General features: G+C 46.4%; 1 protein-coding gene across 1 annotated transcript in view; it reads left to right on the top strand.

Moving 5' to 3' along the window:
- Positions 1-23,120, top strand: part of LOC147729766 (caspase-1-like) — a 793,050-nt gene that overhangs the window by 328,755 nt on the left and 441,175 nt on the right. The window contains exon 4 of the mRNA XM_086954652.1: positions 15,284-15,460. Within this exon, the coding sequence (XP_086810778.1) occupies positions 15,284-15,460 (177 nt within the window). The remainder of the gene's footprint in view (positions 1-15,283; positions 15,461-23,120) is intronic.

Below are 23,120 nucleotides of genomic sequence, written 5' to 3'. Positions count from 1 at the left end.
ATTTTTCTTGCAGAGTGGTGCGCGTCGGGCGGACATTCTGTAGGAGGTTGGGCAGGGCAGATGCCCCCACATCACCACGTGTGGTTGTCTGCGGGCGTTCGTGAGGATTTGCGGATGTGGCTGTTTTTCCTACTGCACTTTAACGGGGTCCCCATGCAGAGGGGGGAGGACCTGTTCTGGGATGTCCAGATTTTTTCAAACGTGGCAGGGAGCGATGGTTTCGGGCTCTACTGGCAGGGGAAGTGGTGTGCGGAGAAGTGGCCCCCGGAGTGGGTGGGGGGGTGGACGGAGCATCACGTTCCTAGAGCTTGTCCCTCTGGTGGTGGCGGTCTCGCAGTGGGGGGAGGTTTTGGCCCACAGACGTGTGACCTTTCATGTGGACAACATGGCGGTGTTGCAGGTGGTGAACCGCCAGTCCACCAGGGATGATCACGTGCTGAAATTGCTGCGAGTGTTTGTATTGGGTTGCTTGCGCCATGACATTACTTTTCGTGCGGTGCATGTTCCTGGGATCAATAATGACATAGCGGATGATGTGTCTCGTTCGCAGTGGGGGAGATTCCGTGGGTTAGCCAAGGACGCAGATCGGGAACCGACATGCATGCCTCCGCAGCTGTGGTACATAGGCAACACAGGATGTTGCAGTTGGTTCTAGGATCATTGGCAGAGTTGAGGAAGACAACGTATGTGTCTGCATGGGGGGAGTTCAAGGCGACCGGGGCGCGTTGGCGGGACAGGAAGATGTGGTACAGTTTATATTGTCCATGATCGACAAAGGACTATCGCGGGTTACAATAGCGGGCAAGCTGGTGGGGATTGCCTTCATGGGCAAACTCTTGTGGGGTTACGCGGTGTCCGTGGGCGAGCTATGGTCGAGGATGCTGGAAGGTTGGGCCCGGGAGTGTGGGAGGTCGGGTAAGATTCGGCTTGTCGTGGACACTGTTGGGGAGGGTAGTAAAGGCCTTGCCTTTGGTTTGCATGGTTGGGAAGGAGGCTTGGCTGTTCGCTACCTTAATGGCATGGAAGTTTGCGGGGGCTTTTCGTGTGTCCGAGTTGCTGGGATCGAGAGCCGGTACAGGGCTACGGTGGTCGGAGGTGCACTTGCGGAGGGAGGAGGTGCGCCTTTGGTTGCAAACGTCCAAGACAGATCAGAGAAGTGTTGGCAGGTGGGTAGGGTTGGGGAAAGAGGCAGTGGGGGATGTGTGCCCGGTGCAGTGGGGCCTGAAATGGCAGGCGATGGAGTGGCCCGAAGGGTTGATATTTCGGCACGCAGATGGGAGGGGTACGACGGGGTCCCAGCTGTTGGCCGTGTTGCGGAAAGCGTTGTATTTGCTGGAGATGGAGGGGAGAAATTATGGCACGCATTCATTCCGCATTGACGCAGCTTCGGAAGCGCACAGGCGGGGTGGGGGCAAGAGGACATTATGCGTTTGGGGAGGTGGTCATCCAATTGTTACCAGCGGTATATGCGCAGCGAGGAGGCTCAGTGAACGCGCGGTTGTTTTGTGACCTATGTATTTACACTTGTTTCTCGTTTCAGGTTCTGTGGCTGGTCCCCTTGCCCGTGACCTGTTGGTGTGGATAGTGGGCTGCTCCTTTGTGAAGCGGGCCCAGGTTCAAGCACAGGATAGTTATTTTGGGGAACATTTGGGGTTTAACCCTGCCCTGTTTAAGGTTGATTGGTCTCAGAGAGGGGGTATGCGGTGGACGTAACTGATAAGTATGCTAAGTGGTCTGGTGGCGGCGGGTCGGTGTCCTGACGTGTTGGTTCTCCACTTGGGGGAGAACGACATAGTGCAAGAAACGGGTTTGGTCTTGATGAGGGCCATGAAGAGGGATTTGGAGGAGCTTCGAAGGAGGTGGTCAGGGTGTACTGTGGTTTGGACTGAGGTGGTTCCGCGGAGGGTCTGGAGAGGGGCGGTGAAGCCACAGGCGGTGGATAAGGCCAGACGGAAGATAAACATCGAGATGGTGCGTTTCTGTAGGCACTTAGGGTTTTCACACATTTGGTATCGGGACATCCGGTATGACGCACCGGAATTGTTCAGGGGTGATGAGGTTCAGCTTTCTCGCATGGGCATGGAACTTTATTTGTTAGAACTACGGGAGGTTTTGTCCAGGTTGTTGGGGGTGCATCGGGAGTGAGGCGCCAGTGGGGGCAGAGGACTGGGGTTTCAGGTTAACGGGTTGGGGGGGGGAGCAGGAAAAGGGGGAGGCGGTGTAAGCACCTACCCTTCCACCTTTTCCTGGGTGGCGGAGTTGTTTTTGAAGTTGGCCAAGTTTGACTGGAGTTTGGTAGTTTATCGTTAAGTTTGGGGAGTTGGTGAACAGGAGCGGGGAAAGGTTAAGCAGTTTGGAAGTTTACATTAGAGGGTAGTTAGTTACAGTTGAAGGAAGGCAAATAGAATTGTAGGTCTTGGCAGGGTTGGAGTTATAATGTATTTGATAGGATTGTGTAATATGTAATGTATTTGAAGTTATATATTGTATGTTGCAGGGTGTTTTTTTTTTATCATGTGGGGATCGTAGGGGTGGGGGGAGGAAATGTAAAGGGGGTCAGGTAATTCGATGTTTAGAGAGGATTTAGTTTTGTAAGGCAAATTGCCAGTTTTAATAAAGTGTGATGTGCACCTGTTTCAATAAAGCGGCCTTTTACACACACAAATGCTTGTCAGTGCTGCTTGCCCCCCTTTCTTCCCCCCCAAAGAGGGGTTTGGGGGGCAGCCGAGCCCTCGAGGCCTGCCCCCCGGGCAGATTTGGGAGGGGGGAGGGGTGCGAGCACGAGAGCGGCTATTTCGCTGCTTTGGGCTGCCTGGGGGATAGCCCAAAGGCAGCCCAACTTTGAATAGGTAGCCCAATGGGTATTTATGGGGTGTTAGCATTTCCCAGCCACCATTTTAGGTACTGGTGACATGGTGGCTGGGAGCGCTGTAGCTAGGTTGTTTTTCAGGCCCCGCCCACCCTCCCTGGGCTCTTGTTTTTTGGGGAAGGCTTTTTTGCAGGAAGGTTTTTTGGCCAGGGGGCTTTGGTTGGAACAAGTGCAAAGGGGAATGCTATGTAATGTTGTCGCTTGGAACAGGTGCTAGCTGAGTTGTTTTTGAAGTTGGCCAAGTTTGGCTGGAGTTTGGTAGTTTATCGTTAAGTTTGGGGAGTTGGTGAACAGGAGCTGGGAAAAGTTAAGCAGTTTGGAAGTTTACATTAGAGGGTAGTTAGTTACAGTTGCAGGAAGGCAAATAGGATTGTGGGTCTTGGGAGGGTTGGAGTTATAATGTATTTGATAAGATCGTGTAATGTATTTGAAGTTATATATTGTATATTGTATGTTGCAGTGTGTTTTTTTATCATGTAGGGATCGTAGGGGTGGGGGGAGGAAATGTAAAGGGGGTCAGGTAATTCGATGTTTAGAGAGGTTTTAGTTTTGTAAGGCAAATTGCCAGTTTTAATAAAGTGTGATGTGCATCTGTTTCAATAAAGCAGCCTTTTACACACTGAAATGGTTGTCGGTGCTGCTTGCCCCCCTTTCCTCCCTCCCAAATGAAGGAGGCCCAGGGGTAGAAGGGTTATCTTGGAATGCCTAGGCGGTGTCGCGGGACGTCTGCAGATGATGGCGGATCGTGGGGATGGAATCTGGGGAGAGAGGCAGGGAGCGTGTGATCAAAAGCGCAGGTAAAGGAGAGCGCAGCGGTAATGGGAACAGCGGTGATGTAGGAAACTCACCGTCCGGTGATGGGTGGGGGCTGCAAAGTCGGAGCCCCGATCCACTGCGAGGGAGACCGGTGATAACCTGGTAGAAAGGGAGTGTAGAGGGGTTAGGGATTTGTGCGTGTGCAAGTACTAAGGCACATGAATTGGGGGTTGCAAAGTAGTCAGGGCTTACCTTGATTCAGCGTGCGTGGCTAGGAATTAAATGCACGAAGGGCTGGAGGGTGAGTAGCGCCGCGCCGCCACAAACGTGTGCGGGTTCTCGTGGGCATGTAGATGTGGCTGCATTAAAAAAGCGCCGATCATTCCCTTGGAAATTCGTCACAAATTGTCGTATCAGGGAGCTGAAAGGTCGCCAAGAGGGTGGGAGGGGCGTCGTTGGGATGCTTGACGGCCGTCAAGGTGGCAAACAGGGAAAGTGAAGAGCTACTGTGTAGGCTGTATTGGATACACAACCAGCCGTGTTTGATGGCAATTGCAGTAATATAAATTAAACAGTTTGGTACACAAGTGAATACGGCAATTTGCAGTGTGAAAAGGCAAGACAGATTAAATTAAACTTTGGACGAAACAGTATGGCCCACAAGTGAATACGGCAATTTATAGTGTGAAAAGGCGGAACAGATTAAGTTAGACTTTTGGTCCAGACGGGCTTGGGACAAGGGACTTGTATACAGAGACACTTGGTGCGAATGCTAGAATAGAAAGAAGAGGCATCTTGTATCTAAATAATGTTGATACACAAATGAACATTGTATAGTTTCAGATGGCATTAGAAAAAAATTGGTAAAGGGCCAGCACAGAGCATGCTGGCAAGGGAATAAAACACGAGGGGAGAGGGGAGAGGTTTGGCAGGCACGTGAATAAGGCCATATACAAAGTGAAAACAGACATTTGCCAAAACAGGCTTAGGTCAAGGGACTTATATACAGAGACAGTTGTTGCGATTTGTTGAATGGAATAAGAGGGCATCTTATATCCACTAACGTTGATAAGAGTAAGAGTAAAAACTTCATGGACTGTGCGATTACTTAAAATCTATACAGTATAGAACACATAACGTTGATAAGCAATTGAACATAGTACAGTTTCAGATGGCATAGGAAAATTAGTTATAAGGACTGCATAGAGCTGGCAGGCCAAGAAGCAAGACTCGGGTAGAGAGGGAGAGGGTATTGGCATCACAACTGAATAGTGCTGTTCCACTCATCGATCGTGTTCAGGCCCTGGCTTACTGAGTTGCAGCGTGTGATCCATTTACACTCACTCTTGTTAAGCAGGGTTTGCAAGTTGCCACCCCTAAGTGGAAGCCGGGGTTGATCAATCACTTGCCATGCTTTGTCAAGTTCACTGTGGTTTTGTTCAAGGTAGTGTGCAACGTAGGGGACTGTCAGAACTTTGCAGAATTCTGTTTTATGTTGGATGATTCTTTGCTTGACCATCTGGGTGATCTTTCTGATATAGGTGAGGTTGCAAGGGCATTGGATGATGTATATCACATTCAGGGAACGGCAGTTGATGAAAGTATTCATGGTGTACTATTTGTTGTTGTATCTGAATTCCTTTGTGTTGAAGGTGAGTTCACAGACACTACATGTCTGGCATTTGTGGTGGCCGATCATGGGTGGCAGTCCCCAGGCGGCATTGATGGTTTTCTGCTGGGTGGGGGTGGCATGCTAAGTGATGGCATGGACTAGATGCTTTGATAAATTAGTTCCTCTTTGGAAGGAGAAGAGTGGTTCCTGGAATGATTTGTTGGTTCTTAATATTGTCCAGTTACGCAAGACTATCTTTTTCACTTGGTTGCTGCAGGGGCTGAATTTGGTCACTAGCGAGTTCCTTGGATTTGTCTTTTTTGGTTGGGGTGTAAGAAGGACGTCTCAATGGCAGTACCACGCTCTTTTGCGGGCACGTGAAATCAATCTTGGTGGATATCCCCTGGCGACCAGTTTACCCTGGAGGACATCAGACTCCCTGAAGTAATCCTTGCGCCATTTGCAATTCCTACTGATGCGCAAAAATTGACCATATGGCAAACCATCCCTCAATCCACGAGAGTGGTAACTGGAGTAGTTCAGTAGGGTTTTTCGTTCAGTGCGTTTTCGGTAGAGCATGGTACCGATCTTTCCTTCTTCGGCGTGGATGGTCCGATCCAGAAATGGTAGGTCATTGGTTCTGAAATCCGAAGTGAACTTGAGATGAGGTTGAGAGTTGTTGAGCCAGAGGACAAAGGATGACAAAGTCTCTGGGGTACCTTTCCATAGTAGGAGGACACTCGTCAATGTAGCGTCGCCAGAGGGAAATTTGTGTCCTATATGGGTTGGTCGGAGTGAGTATGTGACATTTTTCCAACTTGTGTACAAACAGGATCACGTGTGGGGAGGATTCTGCTGGGCCATGAGGAGGTGGTAGCAAATCTTGCAGTAGAACGTGCACAGATTAAGATTGAAAATCGATGAGTCGTCTAGTAAAAACTAGACCAAGTAACAGAAAATCCAGAAAATCAATAAGTGCTCTGGTGAAAACAAGGAAATAGCTGTGGATGCACTAGAAAATCCATTGATACATGTAAGGTAACATTACATGTGTTCCAGTATAGTTCCAGACATCCAGAAAAAATATATAAATAGAGAGAAATAAAAGGAATAGTAATGATACTTTAGATGAGGAGGAATATCAAGAACCCATTGCAGAAAATTGTTAGTAAACTAAATGAAATGGAAGTAAGATTTCTGAAGTGCACTACTACCTGTAGGTGTCCAGGCGCTGAATCCCAGTGGGTAAACCAGGGTGAAGGATAGAACCAGATGTCATATGAAGGACAGAGAAAGTAATGACGCTGCTGAGCTAATTATTAAACAGCCAGGTTTTAGGAACCTTATGAAAGATAGACAGATTTTCTAAGGTTTTTAGTTTCAGAAGTATCGAGTTCCAGAGTTTGACAGTAGCCACTGCAAAGCTCTTGCCTCCCCAAGTGGCTCATTTAAATTACGGTATGACCACATTGGCCTGGGAGGAGGATCTTAGAGTCCTAGAAGGGATGTACTGTTGAAAGAGCGGTTTGATTGATTTTGGACCATCTAGAGAAAGGGCCTTAAAAGCTATGCCCAGAGACTTGAACATTACCCGCCTTCTCACCGGGAGCCAATGAAGTAAGGGGAGAAACTTGGAGACCAATTGATGTTTTGGTATTCTTAGAAGCAATCTGGCCGCCACGTTTTTGACCATTTGTAGATTGTTCAGAGCTTTCTTGTGAGCAGTCAGAAAAAACCCATTGCAATAGTCTATTTTAGAAAGGACCAGTGCAATGATCACTGCTTTGCGTAGGTCCAGAGGAATAAAGGGGAAAACCCTTCCTAAGTGATTTAAACATAAAGAAACACGAAGAAGTGATGGTATTAGCGTGTCCCACAAAGGAAAGTTTCTCGTCAAATTGGCCTCCCAGATTTTTCACTTTGGGAACAGGAGTTGGGAGCGCACCCATTTCATGAGGCCACCAATTAGGAGACCAAAATCATGGGCTATTGCCAAAAAGTAATGCCTCAGTTTGTCCGAGTTTAATTTCAGACACTTGTGGACATCCAACTACCAATCAGTAACATGCAGCTGTTTGGAGTCCTGCACTGCTGTTGGTGTTGCGCTTACCCGGGGAGAGGAGTTCCAGACGGACTAGGACTACCAGTCCCAGGAGCCCTTTATTCTGCTGCCCGCCCACAGCCGCCATAAAAACTTCTCGCGGCAACCGCTGCGCGGTACGCGCGCGGGAGCGTGCCGGAAGAAGCCCGGGACAAGGGCGGGGCCGTCTGCGGACGAACGAGGACGGGACGGGCCCCTCTCTTTAATCCTGCATCTGAGCAAGATACGAAGGACTATCAAGATCACCTGCTGAACTCACTTGCTGGACTATCAAGATCACCCTTCGCTTTCTTTTTATCCTCTGTACTATTTTTGTCACAAATTTGTGGAACAGCTGCAGTGTGACAAAAGGTGAAAATGGCCACGGCCAAGGGGAGAACGTCGCTATCTGGAGGATCTATTGTGGGCACACTTGACCAATTTTTAACTAGGGCATCCTCTGTGCTACAACATGAAATTGAACTGACTGAAAAGAGGCTATCTATGGAGCCGATTTTCGATAAGCGGTCGTCCATGGGCAGGCTGGCCCGGGCATCCTCACCTGTGCAACAATTGCCAGTTGATATCGTGCACTCTGGTCAAACTAGTGAGGGCAATCAGTCTTTAAAAGTAGTTGGTAGCTTGTCAAGTTCTCCAGCTACTGCGGACTTGGTAGTAGCTGGCCCAACCAATCCCCCACAAAACCAGGAGCAACCAGATCGAGATTGCTTACCCGGTCTGCATCTAGTTCTAAATTGGGGACGATTTACCAGGCGCCAGACCCAGCAGTCAAAAGAAAGCGTGGTGGAGTTACACTGAAGAACAAAAAAGCAAAAATCCAGAAATGTGGCAACTTGGGCCAAATCCGATAACAGGATCTGTAGCTGAACATGATACAGCCCAGCCTGCTGCACATGGGTCTCCGATCTCACTAATTAATGGTGACATCTTTTCCACTGAGTCCAGGGAAGACTTTTGGGCTAAATTGGAACATATATTTACTGAGACCTGTTTTCCTATCTATGACAGATTGAACTCCATTGAACATAGGCTCTCACATCTTGAATCATTGTTTACCCCTGCACAGACAGAGGGTGGTACGCGGGCTGAAGTTGGTACCTGTAGCATAGAGGGGTTGTCTGGGATAACCCTGGGATAACAAATGCAGTTCGCCAACATGTAACCCCGCTGGCCACAAGTGATCTAGTGGATGCATCTGCCCCAATTGTTTTACCTGATGCACAACCCATTCAATCTAATGATCCTGTTGTGTCCAATGATCCTGCAAATCCTACTAATGCGAAGGGTGGGGGGATACAGGGGCAGTAAGCTATGATCGACCAGTAATTATGGCTGAGACCTCTGAGGTACGAAAGAGTGTGTTACCACGTATAGATCTCCCTCCCGAATCTATGCCTTATGTGGTGGTTTTAGCAGGGGTTCCTGTTTTAAGCCAGGGAAAACAAGAGGCCTATAGTGAGCTCAAAAACAAATTTATCCACTGGTTAAATTACAACAGGCCTCTCCCTAACCATGTGTCTAGTGAAATTCTTTTTGTTAGACGCGTGGACTGGGTGGGGCACCGGACTAAAAACATTCGGGGTGACAGTGTTGTAATTAACTTCAGGAATAGATTGGCCATCGAGCACATTTGTAATTGGGTGGCAGGTAGCTCAGCAACGCAAATAAAATATTTTCCAATAACCTATTTCTACCCGGATGCGCCTACTAGCTCACATATTGATTCTGTTAGAAGAAGGCAGACTTGGGGGGACAGGGAAAATTTGGGCTATAATTTACAGCTTGAATATACTAACTGGAAGGGTCCCCAAAATTGTTCCTCGGGACTGGCTATGTTCCATCACATGAACAGATTTAGCATTCTGGATCAAATAGACTGACGGTCGAGGTACAGTTCGTCCCCACTCGCCAAAGTTGATAAAATTAGTTCTTTGGCAGCTGGAGATGGTCCTGAAATGGAACTTAGCATTTCTGAACATGCTCCTTTGGGGAGGGAGTACCTTGGTGGTATATAGACGTAACAATAGGTGGGGTAATACTGGCAAACATGCCGGTAGCCCGTCTACGGTCTGCCCCCGTTTTGAAGCATTGGGGACGTTTTTTTAAAATTGAGGTTTGCTTGAACTTAACTTAGTTCTTCCTCGCCCTCTACCACCAGTATATTTTCCATCGCGTTACCGGACTAGGCACGATTGAATTCGACTGCCCTTTGTGTACCAACCTTTTCTCAACTGATTTCTCAGTCTGAGCAGAATTTCTCAGTCAGAGGTGTCAGAGGTGTATCGTCCAACTGATCTGGAATTGCTACACCCGTTTCAATTTCCTTTGGTGCTTCCCCGTCCCCTGTCCCCACACCGTCCTGAAGAAGACCCGCAGCAGAGGTCGTGACTTTCCCTTATTGCGCCTGGGTCGAAACGTCGACGATCCCCCCCATTTTCTTTAAAGCCTACACCTGTCCCTCCCTGTCCCCTTGTATAATATTGTATATAGATTGTGAATGGGTAGGCTTTACATGTGCAATGTTAAAATATTCTCTTTGTTGCACTGAATCACTCTAAATTCTTGACTTTCATTTTCCTTCACTTGAGCACCACCCTTTTCCTTTCCTTTCTTCTTGCTGAATTTTATGAAATTGTAAATAAACTACAGTAGAATTTGTTGTAATACTGCTGTGTTGGGTTTTCTGCATTTTTTGCATTGTGTTGCATTTATAGCTGAACTAGCTAACCAATACATCTCCATGTGTTTTGTGTTCAGATTAAGTCTGACTATTTGTTGACTGTGAAGAAGTAATACTCACATCACTAGCCGTGTTTAAAATTGTGTCTAGGACTACTTTCTTTATATATATTCAGTAACCCCGTCCTCAGTAATCAAGGAGGGGGTAAGTAGTACGGGTAACAGTACAGTTCTGGGAGGGGCTCGAGACAGAGCACCGAGGGAGATGGGGCCCGACCCGGGGTTGGGGGATTGCAATTGAATGACTTACCGCCTGGGGTACCTAGTTGTAGCAGGACACATAAAGATGCTAAAGTACAGGAGGGAATTAGTAACATTAAAATTCTCTCATGGAATCTGTCGGGGATCAAGAACAAATTATCTTGTCCAGATTGGGGCCTGTTTGTAGAAAAACACGATATCTGCTTAATGCAGAAGACGTGGGCCCTAGATAATAATCAATGGAGCGGTTTTACCACTTTTAATATACTAGCTACAATGAGGGGCAGGGGCAGACCCTCTGGGGGGCTAAGCATCTGAGTGGGTATGCACCTGGGCGCTGAAGCAAAGCAGCTGCCAACTAACTCCCACGATCTACAATGTGTCCTCCTATCCCTCCTAGCCAATAAACAAATTGCCCTAATCAATATCTATTTAAGGCCAACGCAGAGTGGGCAAGAATGTAAAGTCATTGGAGAGTTGCGAGCCTTTATAATGACTCTTGACCCAGAGATCATTCTAATAATAGGGGGCGATTTTAATTGTCAGTTTGAGCCCCTTACTATTGTGAACTTAGATAATTTAGATAGTGAGACCCAGTACTGAAACATCCCGGAACCCCTAATCTCACCCGTTAGAGCATGGACACCGTTAGTTCTCTAAATAAATTCACTTATCGTCTCTCTTTCTCTGAGGGCTTGCAATGGGAGATTAAAATCGGACAGACTGGGCATACCTACATTTAATAGAGAAGGGCAAACTTCGACCATAGATTATATTATGGTTGAATCTAGATCTTGGGATATGGTCTTGGATTTCCAGATTTATCAGCGGAAAGACAGTGATCACAATGCTCTGGTGATGATACTCAAGCCAGGGAGTTGGGGTCTGTCCAACTGCTCAGAAGTGCCCCCATTAGTTCAACAACCTCTCCTGCTACATAACAGGCGGGGAGTAAAATGGCCCTACATACTGGGTTCCCCAAACAAGTTAGCACACATATATCAGTAGGTCGTGCCGTATCTTAGTGAAATGGGTGGGGTTGGGCCACTGGGCACTCAAGTAGGGCAGTAAGATAGGCCGGTAGAAATACACAATCATTTGATCTCTGAGATGCTTGGGGTGTTCTACCCCGAAGTAAGCATTAAAGAAAAGCCGGTCCTATCTCATCCCTGGTATAATGCCTCCTGCCGAAAAACGAAAAGAAATTTATTAAAAGCCATAAAGGCTAAGGACAAGCCGAGGATAAAGGTACTTCGGCTGCAGTACAAGCGGGTTATACAATCAGAGAAGAAGGCCTGGGAAGAAAATAAATGGGAGGATTTGAGAACTGCTCTTCAGCATAAGGACTTGAAATCTTTCTGGGCAATAGTTAGTGATGGTGGGAGGGAAGGTGGATCAGCGATAGTACCAAATATAGCTCCAGCAGTATGGGAAGCCCATTTTGGAACCATGTGTGCATATTCGGGCAATGACGATCTAGCATCTTCAACTTTAGGCCCCCTCCATGAGCATCGATTGGGGGGCGGGGGGGGGTGGTAGAGGAGATCACTATCGTTGAAGTTGAATCTGCTATCGCCAAGTTATTACCTAACAAAGCGCCCGGTCTTGATAAGCTCCCAGGGGACCTATTTCGGTCGGAACCAAAAATATGGGCCCCTTATCTCTGTGTCTTGTTTAATTCCATTTTAATGGGAATGGACCCGCAAGACATCTGGCGAGGAGCAGAGATCGTCCCAATTCCCAAAAAAGGTTGCCCTCTACTACTGTCCAACTACAGGCCCATCAGCCTGATAGATAATACCCAGAAGTTGATGGGAAGAATAATCCTGGGAGGAATCCAGGCCTGGGTCGAGGAAAATAAGATCTTGGGTACTCTCCAGGCTGGCTTTAGGACGAGCACGTCAACTATCAACCAGATATTCAGACTTCAGGTCCTGTATTGGAAAACAGTGTGGAGGGTGGCAGCCTCTACCTCATTTTTGTGGACCTGAGGTCTGCTTTTGATCTGGTCTCTAGGGGAAAACTGTGGAGCGTTCTTTTAGATCTTGGCATCCTAATATACCTCCTGGACGTGTTAATAAGGCTCCACACAGAAACCTATGCCCAAATTAGATGCGGGAAGCCTGAAGAATTGTCAGCTCGCTTCCCGGTAGAAAAGGGGGTGCGCCAGGGGTGCGTCCTGGCGCCTACTCTCTGTTGTCTATATAACGCGGACGACACTTTGTTGTTGTCCAAGACATCAATGGGCATCCAACGTACTTTGGACGGCTTCACCGATTTCTGTGCAGTAAGAGACCTGGAGATAAATCTATTGAAAACGAAATTTATGATTTTTAATCCACCCAGGCAGACCCGCCCAAATGCAGTATTGAATGGCATACCTTTGGAACGAGTGAAACATTTTGAGCATTTGGGCATCATTCTTAAGGAACATTTGGAATGGGATGCCCAAGTAGCAAAGGCTGCCCTAAAGTTGACCCAAACGGTGGGTGGGTTATCTAAAATGTATAGAGTATCCGTGTACAAGCCTGCTGCTCCAGTTATAGAAATCTATAAAGTACAAGCTATAGCGGCATCTATGTACGGGGCGGAGCTCTGGGGGCACTATAGGCCAACTAGCCTTTCAAGGGTGGAGCATTCATTCATAAGGAACCTTTTGGGATTGCCAGTTAGCACCCCGCTAGTGCCTCTGCGGCTGGACCTACGGCTCCTCCCTATTGAGGAAGAAGTGGCCTTAAGACCACTTACTTACTGGAGAAGACTATGGTTAGTTCCTGAATTAGCTCCTTTTAGAAATGAGTTCATGGATGTGTGGGCTGATATTAGAACCAAGAAAATCCCGTGGTTAACCCACATTGTAGCAGGATTGCCTTACCTGAGCTTTGGGGGAGACCAGAAGTAGTGTCCCAGGTAATATCCAGGACTGATCTGGTATATCACTATAGGCACTATAATATTTTGTCCCTCCATGCGAGCTCTACTGTCCGTAGACTGACATCACAGTTCCTCCAAGTAAAAGAGGATTACAAAAAGGAGGACTTCCTTGATTTGATTTATCCAGCTTCGGCAAGGAAACTGTACATGCAATTTAGGATGGATAGCTTGCCACTCATGTCTTTTACTAGTAAATGGGACCCAAATAAAAACACTGAGTGCCCAGCGTGTAAATATCATCTGGAAAACGAGATCCATGTCCTCTTTTTTTTGTCCTAAATACCAGATTGTACGCAATCGCTGGATGAAACCAATCTGTAGGAACCTTGGCTTTAGAGAATGTTACAAGGTCTTGAGAGTATTAAAATATGATACGCACCCTCCCATCGTTTTCGCTGTATCCCGCTTTTTAAACGGGATGTGGCACAAACACAGAAATTTTTAAATGAAATAAATTGTTGATTCATGAATTTGTAGGAAATTTTACGTATACTTCCGATAACTTTTTTCATGGTTTAATTTGATTTTAATAGATGGTCTTAAAATTGTAATGTAGGTATACATATAGGATTGTGATTGTCTTGGTTTGTTTCATGTTACTTATTCTCGGTATATATTGTTTCTATGTATTTTGCTCTGAACTTTTATGGTCCATTGTGGCCGAAATAAAGTTATCGAAAGAAAGAAAACATTCTGTAGTTCTGTCAAGATCTTCTGTGACCAACGCTACGATCTGAGTGTTGTCAGCATATGTGATAACTAAGAAACCAAAGCTTTTAATCAGTGAGGCCAAAGGAGTAACGTAAAGATTAAAACGAGTGGGATTCAGTGCTGATCCTTGTGGTACCACACAGGGTAGAGTAAAAGATGTATACCTATGGCAGTTACATTCTACGAACTGTATTCTGTCCGTGAGAAAAGATCTAATGAGCTTAAGAGCGGTACCTCTGATGCATATCTATGGTTAATAAACATAGGTTGGCAGATATTGGAGTCCATCCATCAACTTGTTGATGGTACGTTTTCTACCAGTTTTCGCCAAGTGTAAGATCCTCTGCAGTCCAAGTTATGGATCCAGATATGTTAGAAGTTTAAATACATATTTACTACAATGAGCAGGTTTAAATCCATCTCTCCACCCTACAGTCCTCTCTTACCAGCTCTATCTAGAATGTTAACCATGTTTCATCATCAAGATACCAAGATACCAATAAGATTAGAATGTTGTTGTCTTGATGCATCTGGGACTGCCAGAGGGAGACCCGGAATGAAACAACCGTTCTTGGCATTCAGCTAGTGCTTCAGTGATTGACTTTTATCATTTTTGTATTGCTTGGCACACCCACATCACATGGAAGAAACCAGTAGCTTCTTCTCCAGTCCTGGGGCAACTACTGGATGTATTTGGCTAGATCATATGAATGTGCTTGGGTATTAAGTAGGCCTGGTGCTGTTAATTTAACTGTATATATTTGATGCCGGAGTTTCTGGATACTCGCCTAACAGATTTCTTTGTTCTGTCCTAGTAAACCACAAAGAGGTTTGTGTCTGTGTCCAATTCCCATCTGGCCTAATATCCTTCAGTTGTGTACCTTTGCTTATTCACAAGTCTCTACTTTGGCCTCCAGTTTGCGAGCATATTTTTGCCTGCTGCTTATTTTTCGTGCCCGGACCTAAATAACCAAACATGTGCAGCCTGTTTATATAATACATGTGTAGCACCAAAACAAGCGTGTTTGTGTGCGAAGCAAAAGCAACATACTACATGAAGTTAGGCTAGCCTAAGGGAGAAAACACTGTGGGCCTATAGGAAATACACATCCACTGCTTTTTCAATAAAAAAGTTTTTCTACAGTTTTGGCCACTCTCTTTCTGCTGCTCCCCATATCAACTCTGAGACCATAGTCCTGAGCTCAATAAAGAGTTTTTCAGGTGGTTATACTAGAAGTTCATTAAGTACTAAAGGATTCTGAGAAGGATGATTATTTCCATCAGGGTCAATTCAGCAAGAAGAGTAATTGAGAATAACATATTAGACGTTAATATCAACATGTTTTTTCCCTCTTCACAGATCTATGACATTTTCGATAAGCAGAGCAGAACTCGCTTGGCTCTCATCATAAACAATGAGAAGTTTGACAGTCACACTAAGAAGAGGAGTGGATCTCAGCACGATGTGACTCAAATGGAGCGCCTCCTAAAAGAACTTGGTTATAAGGTGGAGGTCCTGTGGAACCTGACTTCTGAGGTACTGTGGTCGAGAGACTCAAGGTGTTCCTTCCCATAAATTATTGCTACACTAGCTTTATTTTTTCTTACCTTTCTTTAGAATTAGCTTTATGAGCAAGCAAATCCTAGCTGACCTTTCTTAGGTGTCCTTAATTAATTGCGTACTGTGTGCAGGATGTGGCCCTACAGCTAGTGTTAACGTCCTTGACAGAAGGTTCCTTTTAAAGCAATTAGTGAAATAAATAATTATGCACATGAGGGCCTCATATTTACACTACTACTGGATTGTTCTCCATTTCTGATAGACCTTATTCTGTGTGAGTTGGCACTACATCCCTTCTACTACATTGCCTAACATTACATCGTTTCTGGGAGAGACCCCTCTAGATCACACTCCTTTTTAGGCCTTGCATAGCGGTGCACCGCAACGCGCTGTTCGCTCTGCGAGACATGCAGTATACAGTATAGTGGTGGAAGCTCCGCCCACTTTCTGTTCATGTTTTTCATTGGCCTAAATCAGAAATGCTGCATTCTGATTTGTTTTCAGCTTGTTTGTCCCTCCTCCTGACAGCCATGTCATCATTTTTCTGCTTCCACTGCTATCGGCCCCTTTACTTTAAAAAAGCTTTTGTTCCCCTGTCGCCCCCGTTCCCTCCCGCCATTTATAACTTCTCTGCCCACCACCACACCCCCACTCCCATTAGTATGTTCTTGGATGCCCACACTTTTGTTTACAATGCAATTGGTCTTGCGTAGATACGAGTCCTATTGCATTTGTAAATGCTTGTTTCCTCCTGGGATTGGCAGGGTGAGTTTGCACTATATTTTGCCTGACCTGTCCAAATGGTTATACTACGCATGTGTCGTCCAGCAGGCACTATACAGACGCTCCTGCTCACGAAAAGGAAGCGGTTAACTAGGACCCATGCAGCCACCCTTCAGTGCAGGAAAAGAAGCGTGCTGCAGTGCCGGCAGGTTTGAGAGGTCGGTCAGATATGTTTTGCAGCGGTTTGCTCCCGGTCACATGTTCATGCGGCGCACACTAGATGGCCTGTGCACATGTTCGACGGTCTGGTCACATGTTCATGCAGCCAACAGCCCCTTGCACATCTTCCATTGTACAGGTCGACACAGCATTCACCAGCAGGTCCGTGCTCTTGTCAAAAGCCCACAACCAGTAGTCGCCCGTGCACAAGCTCACACAGCGCGTTGTTCGTACGTGTGCGCATTCTGCAGTGCTTGCACTGAGCCCAGCCGGCAGCACACATGGGCACTATTATGCACACTTATTACAAGTTCACCTGCCCGGCTCTAGTTTTCCACCTCCACGTGAGAGCTGGTATTGTGGGCCGTTTGCAGTGACCCCCCCCTCCCTGACGCTTGCAGTGACCCCCCGCTCCCTGACGCTTGCAGTGACCCCCCCCTCCAGGAGGCTTGTGGTGACCCCCCTCCGTGATGTTTGCAGTAACCCCCTCCCTGAGGATTGCAGTGACCCCCACCTTGACGCTTGGAGTGACCCTAACGCTTACAATCACCCCCACCCTGATGCTTGCAATGACCCCCTCGCTGATGCTTGCAGTGACCCCCCCTGAAGCTATAGGTCACTTGTGTGCATTAGACTGCAGTTTGTGCCCCCAGCACTGGCGTGGACAGTGTCGGGATGGCTGCCAGTGCCATCTGCAGGCATCAAAAAACCCGTCTGGCACAGCAGGGCGTGTCCCTGGCACGGGGCTGGAAGCCATGAGTGAAGCCCAGTTTCCTCTCTTACCTCCTATGTCGGTGACAGATGAAGATGCCCACACAGCGCTTTGCATCAAAGGGAGTGGCTTTCAAGGGCGAAGATCGCCATCTAAGCAGGGCCGGACTGGGAACCGAAAGCAGCCCTGGCAATTTTCTTGGACCAGCCCCTGACGAAGCACTGCCTGGCCCCCGAAGAGTGAAAACGCCTGCTTGCTACTTTTGTTACAGGGGACCATTATTTCCGCACTGTTACAAAACCGGCCCTCAGTAGCAAAACTGGCCCTCATACTGCAAAACCGACCCCCACCCTTTCAGCCTCCCGGGGAAACGCCCGATGCCCGCTATGGCCAGTCCGGCAATGGCTGCATAAATACATTACACATTACCTCTAAGTTAACCCTGGCTGCTTTTGTTCCAAACTACCAGAGAGTTAAGCACAGATTAATTTAGTGACTTTTGTAGTTCATCCTAACAATCATTCTGAGAAGGATTGTGGTTGTTGCCTGAGTTACCCAATTTCTTACAGTTTCTAATATGACATGGTGGCAGTATGAAAAACAATTGCAGATGCTACAATGAGCAGGACCACTTACATAAGAACCTCACAATTATGTGAATCTCAAATTGTATAGAAAAAGACAAATATGTTGTTAAAAGTGTTTGAAGATTTATAGCACTTTGTTTACAATTATTTTTAAAGTTCTCAAATAATTGTTTTCTAAATACACTACGCCCAATGTTTTAAAATATGAGTATATAAGTACAAACTGAACTCTATCAAGGAAGTGGATGGGACCCACCACAGTGTATCATGCACAGCATCATTAAGCAAAAATATTTTCATGCATTAACATTTGAAACAGAAGCAGTAAATGGATTTCTAGCCTTTCAAATGAAAAAGCGTGCAATTCATTTTTTAATAATGTTTCTGAAACTCATGCTGGGAAGAAAAAGCCTCTTTCAGGCACCCCTAGCTATACTAAATCCACACTCCAATAATGAAAGTAAGACCCGATACAAAAAGGAGACAGCACCACAATAAAGGGAAGCATGGGCAGGGCTAAAATAAAGATAAATACAAGGGGAAACTCCTAAAAATGCACAATAAGAGAGGAGCATTATATCAGTCCAAAAGCACTGGGACCCCTTAAAAAGACCAAATGGTGGTGGTGCCCTAAAACGTTCACAAACTAGAAGGTAGTAGGGAACCCCACTAAGAAAATGATTTTAAAATGCCATTTCTCCTTTACTCCCTCACTCATCTGGATCATTCTCACCCAAGTAGCATAAACCCATGAGAATCATAGTACCTTGATGTGGCCCTGCTCTGACTTTTAGGAGTAGGTGGGCAAGGCGAGTTACAGATTGACCCCTTGCATTCAGTCATTACAGTTGATACTGGTTGTTTTAGAGCCATCTCTCTGCTTATGACTGCATGTCCTTCCTTCTAACCTCGGGAGCTCAAACAAAGAACTATGCAACAATGTTATGAAACAATGTCCTACCTTATGTAAAGCGCTCTGATACCTCCGGGTCTCGCCAGCGCTATATAAAACTTGTCAAATAAATAAATAAATTAGCATGACTCAAAATAAAACCGCTGTTAAGGGCAAATTGTGCATGCCATCATGTTGCTGCACCTCCCTATCGCTGTGAGGGTTGGAATACGTTGTTTTTTTTCATAGCATTTCCAGCCAGTTATACGTCTGCAGCCTCTAAGTGCTGTAAATAGCAGAAAGTTGGACCTCGGAAGATGGAAAACTGAGAGTTTTCCGGAGGTTTAAACTTGTGACCTGTCTGTCCTGCAAGGGGGGCCCTGCTCTCCTTTCTTAGTCTCTATTTCTCTTGATTTGTGTTCCTGTTCCTTCTCCTCCCTCTAGCCACTTCCTCCCGCCTCACAATCTTCCAGGGCAGAAAATTAATTCAGCATACAGAAAGCTAGTACTGTAAAATAGCTCTCAGTTCGAAGGTCTGGTCTTCATTTTTAGTTTAAAAAAGCACTTACTGAACTTTATAAACATGTATGTACAAGTAAATGCTTGGTTTTGTATTTTTTAATCCTAGAGGGCAGGTTGTCACATGGCATGGCATCAAGTCTACTGTGAACTTGAGCTGGGGCATTCACTGTCTCTTGTGGTCATTAACGGAGTCTCTCACTTGCTGGTGCTACTCTCCAGCTAGTGCGCCAGGTTTGACTCTGCCAGTTTAGACTGGATGCCTGATACCGAGTGCAGGCTCGCTCATGGGAACAAGTCACGGCCTTGAATAAGCTAATGGGTGGATGAATAGATGTATGAGTGCTAATATGGGTAGCAATGCTTGATGACTTATTGAATGCCTAAACTCATCAATGACTGAAGAGGCACTTTCAGTTAAAAGTCAGGCCTACTGGCATTGTCAGTGCTTATAATATAAGTGTCACACGCCAGGTCGGAGTCTTATGGTGTGCTGTTGTGCATGTGTCATTTTAAGCTAATATTATCTGTGTGCTTTTACAGTGCTGTTGAACTGGCCATTCTATGGCCGCTCCATGGCTTTTGTAGTATGTTGTCTTCATGGTGGTGAGGGGTTTCTGTTTGGCATGTGCTATTTAAACTGTTGGTTATTGTAGGTGAGGTTGAAATAGCATTGTCTGGCTTCCTGATTGGCCGCATTTCTATTGGAAGTCTGATGAAAGCCCATATGTGGCCATCAGTGGTGTATTGGGTGCAATGAGGTTTATGGTTGTCCATGCCTTGCAATGTCTCCAAAATATGAGCATAAATAGCTACGAATGCCCAATACCACTATACTAGGTATATACCATCTTCAAGAATGTACATTAAAATAATCAAAGTAGCTAATAATCTAATAATGCAGTTTCATATAACCATTTTACCTTGCCCTTAAAAATATATTTTTTGTTTCGCTAAACGATCTTTGCTTTGCCTGGGAAGTGCGAACTTCGTGTTTATTTTCATAAAGTGACGTTTCCATTACACTAACAGGTACATTTTGTTCCTTTTCGAAACCGGCCATTAACCCTCCCTGTCACAGATGCTGCCTCACTAGACACCTTCTGCACGGTTTCTAACCAACCCCTGCCTTAATGCACAACAAACAACGGCGTTTTCAGATCACGTTTCCTGTGAAGTGGCCATCTTTATGCCACAAAAATACAAAATAAATCTGGTTGACGTCGTATTTGGTTATTCATCGAGTAGTTATGTTCCACTGGACACTAGAAGACGCTTTTTGTTGGAGAGAAGACTGGAATGAAAATAACTACTAGATTGTGTGCATGAGAACACCACCATAACATTTGAGGTGCGTGGAAGTTTTACAAGTGAACGCAGCGAATTTCCTACGCGCCCTAGAAGATAGGCAGGCTGCTGAATGCAGTTTTAAATACTGTGACGCGCATTTTTTTTCATTTCATGATACAGATTGAACTCAGTGTAAAACAAGAGTTCAAGCTGTATCATGAAATGAAAAAAATTGCGCCTCACAGTATTTACAAATAGCCCAACATCCATAAATCAGATCTAGCCACCACTGCGCAAACAAACAAATAGCATTCACCTGAGCTGGAAGCGGCAGCCAGGGGAGATTAATTTACGGGTGCCGATCTCGTTCCCGGCTGGTCTGTCCTGCTGTCTCTCTTTGGACTCTGAATTCCTGCCTCGACCTCGCCTCGGTCACGCGCACTTCCCAATGCGCATGAGCATCACTGCAGACCCTAACCTAAAAAACAGCGGCGCCGGCGCCGCGGAGAGGGTGACATTTGCGCGCTGCGCGGGTCTTCAAAAATGAAATAATTTTTTTTAAATCGGCGCGGCACCCCAGCTCACACCAGGCCTCTCAGACAGCCAGGCGGCCTGATGTGCTTAATGTACTGCTGTAAACTCTGTTATGCTGTCGGTCCAAATCGGCCCCCCCTCAACAGAACCGGCCCCCTGTCACGAAACCGGCCCCCACCCCATCCAGCCTACCGGGGGATTGCCCGGTGCCCGGAATGACCAGTCCGGGCCTGCATCTAAGGGCACAGGAGGGTGCACTTCCTTGGCATACATACACGCTGTGTGCAACAGTTTGTTCAGGGACTGCGGCTGGCCTCAGAGCCTAAACAAATCCAAGTGGTTCTCCTTGAGCAACAACCAGAAGTGCAGCAGGTGCAGTGTCACTGGGGCCTATGATAGCACCACAGATATCAGCTGTCTTTTACTACCCAACCAGGAGCCAATGGGGCCTCTGGCAGGCTCGGTTCCCCACTGGCCAGGAGTTGTATCTGTGCTCTCACTCCTAGTTAAGTCCAGTTCTACACAGGTCTTACGTCGGCAAGACCGCCTTCAAGCACTTTACATATCTGTGACTCAAAGCGCTTGCAATGAAGCGTTGTTCCCAGTATGTTGGAAATGAACCCAGCACCGTGAAGCAGCCAGCAACGCCAGTGCCTTGAGACCCTGACGGCATCTTTTAATTAACCTGCATCCGACCTCTGCTGTCCTGGAGTGTTGTCTTTCAGATGCCCTAAACCCATAAGTGTGGTTGCTCCCGACCCTGGAAAGTACCTATTGTAACTAAGGAGAGCTGGTACTCTCCCTTTCAAATGAAAGCAGCTCAGGCACTCAGTACCAAACTCAACAGGAACTGCCCATTCAAAGGACTGACAGGAGCACAGAATTCCATTCACCCAGACAGGGCCTCGTCTAACGCACTTCCACTACTGGATTTCCTTGAAGCTCTTTCCTCGGTCAGCCCATCCCTACTCGTTTCTCACCCGGCGCCTCCTCTACTACTCCACCCTCCCTGCATTATTCAGAACTCTTGCCCCTCCTGCTTTTTTCTCTCCCTTATGTTACTAAACCTGCCCTACCTCTCTTCAGCCATTCTATGCACTCTTTCTTCTATTGTCTGTTATGTCCTCTGATCTCTTCCTATACCCTTTCTTTCTCTCCTTGTTCTTCTCCCTAAAAACCTCTCCATTCTCTCCTGGACCCTGCACGAACTCTGCTTTCTCCATGCTCTCCCTGTTCCTCTTTCTCCTCCCACGAACTAGTTACACTCTCTGTGCCATCCATTTCTTCTCTCCCATACCTCAGCCTTTGTTCTATCCTCCCCGTGCACTCTGTTTATCTTTTCTCGTCTCCTCTCCCTGGTGTCTCGCTTCTCCCTCTCCATGCACTATCCCTTCTCCTCCCTGTGACCCTTTGTTTTGTTTATTTACAGAGGAACCCGCCCGTTGCTTTGCATTGCTTAGTTTCATCGTCACTTTCATTTCCTTACTTCTCTTTCGTGTGCGCATGCTGGCTTCACTTCCTCCTCAGGTGTTCCCCCCTCCGCTGGAGCTGTCGTAAATATATAATTTACCGTCTTAATTTCTATGCAGGTAAGTACTTAATCAATAATAACTCAATCGGAAAGAAAGAAACAGAGTCCGTGGTGTTAGAGTTCTTAGGGGTTTTATTCCTTAAAAAGGAATCGTTCCGGAACTGGATATCAGGTTCCTGGCACCACAAAGGGTCCAGGAAGGGATAGAGCAATATTTTATTGACAATACATAGCTTATATACTTAATTTACACCATAGAAACCAATATAGGAGGCGTAACAGCTGAGAGAAGACAAGATAACAGCATCCACGTGTTACTAGTACGTAATCAGAAGGCGTGGACTAGGCGTGAACTAGAGGTGTGCGCTAGAAACGTCACAGGTAGGTGTCACATGGGGGTGGCACTAAACAGAAATGTTGCAATGTCAGCAGGAATCAGAGGCTTGGATGCGCGCGCAGCTGCATGACGTGTGATTGACGTGAAACTGGAGGGTGCAGGGGGCTTGACATTTACACTGACGGAAAGAGACAGAAGTCTGGCATGTCAGATCAACTTGTACTTCTATCATATCTAATATCTGATGTTTGGGAACCATATTATCTGAACGGAAAAGGTCTCTGGGGCAAAA

Source organism: Lissotriton vulgaris, chromosome 2_1 (genome assembly GCF_964263255.1).
Source record: "Lissotriton vulgaris chromosome 2_1, aLisVul1.2, whole genome shotgun sequence".
Taxonomy (NCBI): domain Eukaryota; kingdom Metazoa; phylum Chordata; class Amphibia; order Caudata; family Salamandridae; genus Lissotriton; species Lissotriton vulgaris.
This window is presented reverse-complemented; position numbering and strand designations above follow the sequence as displayed.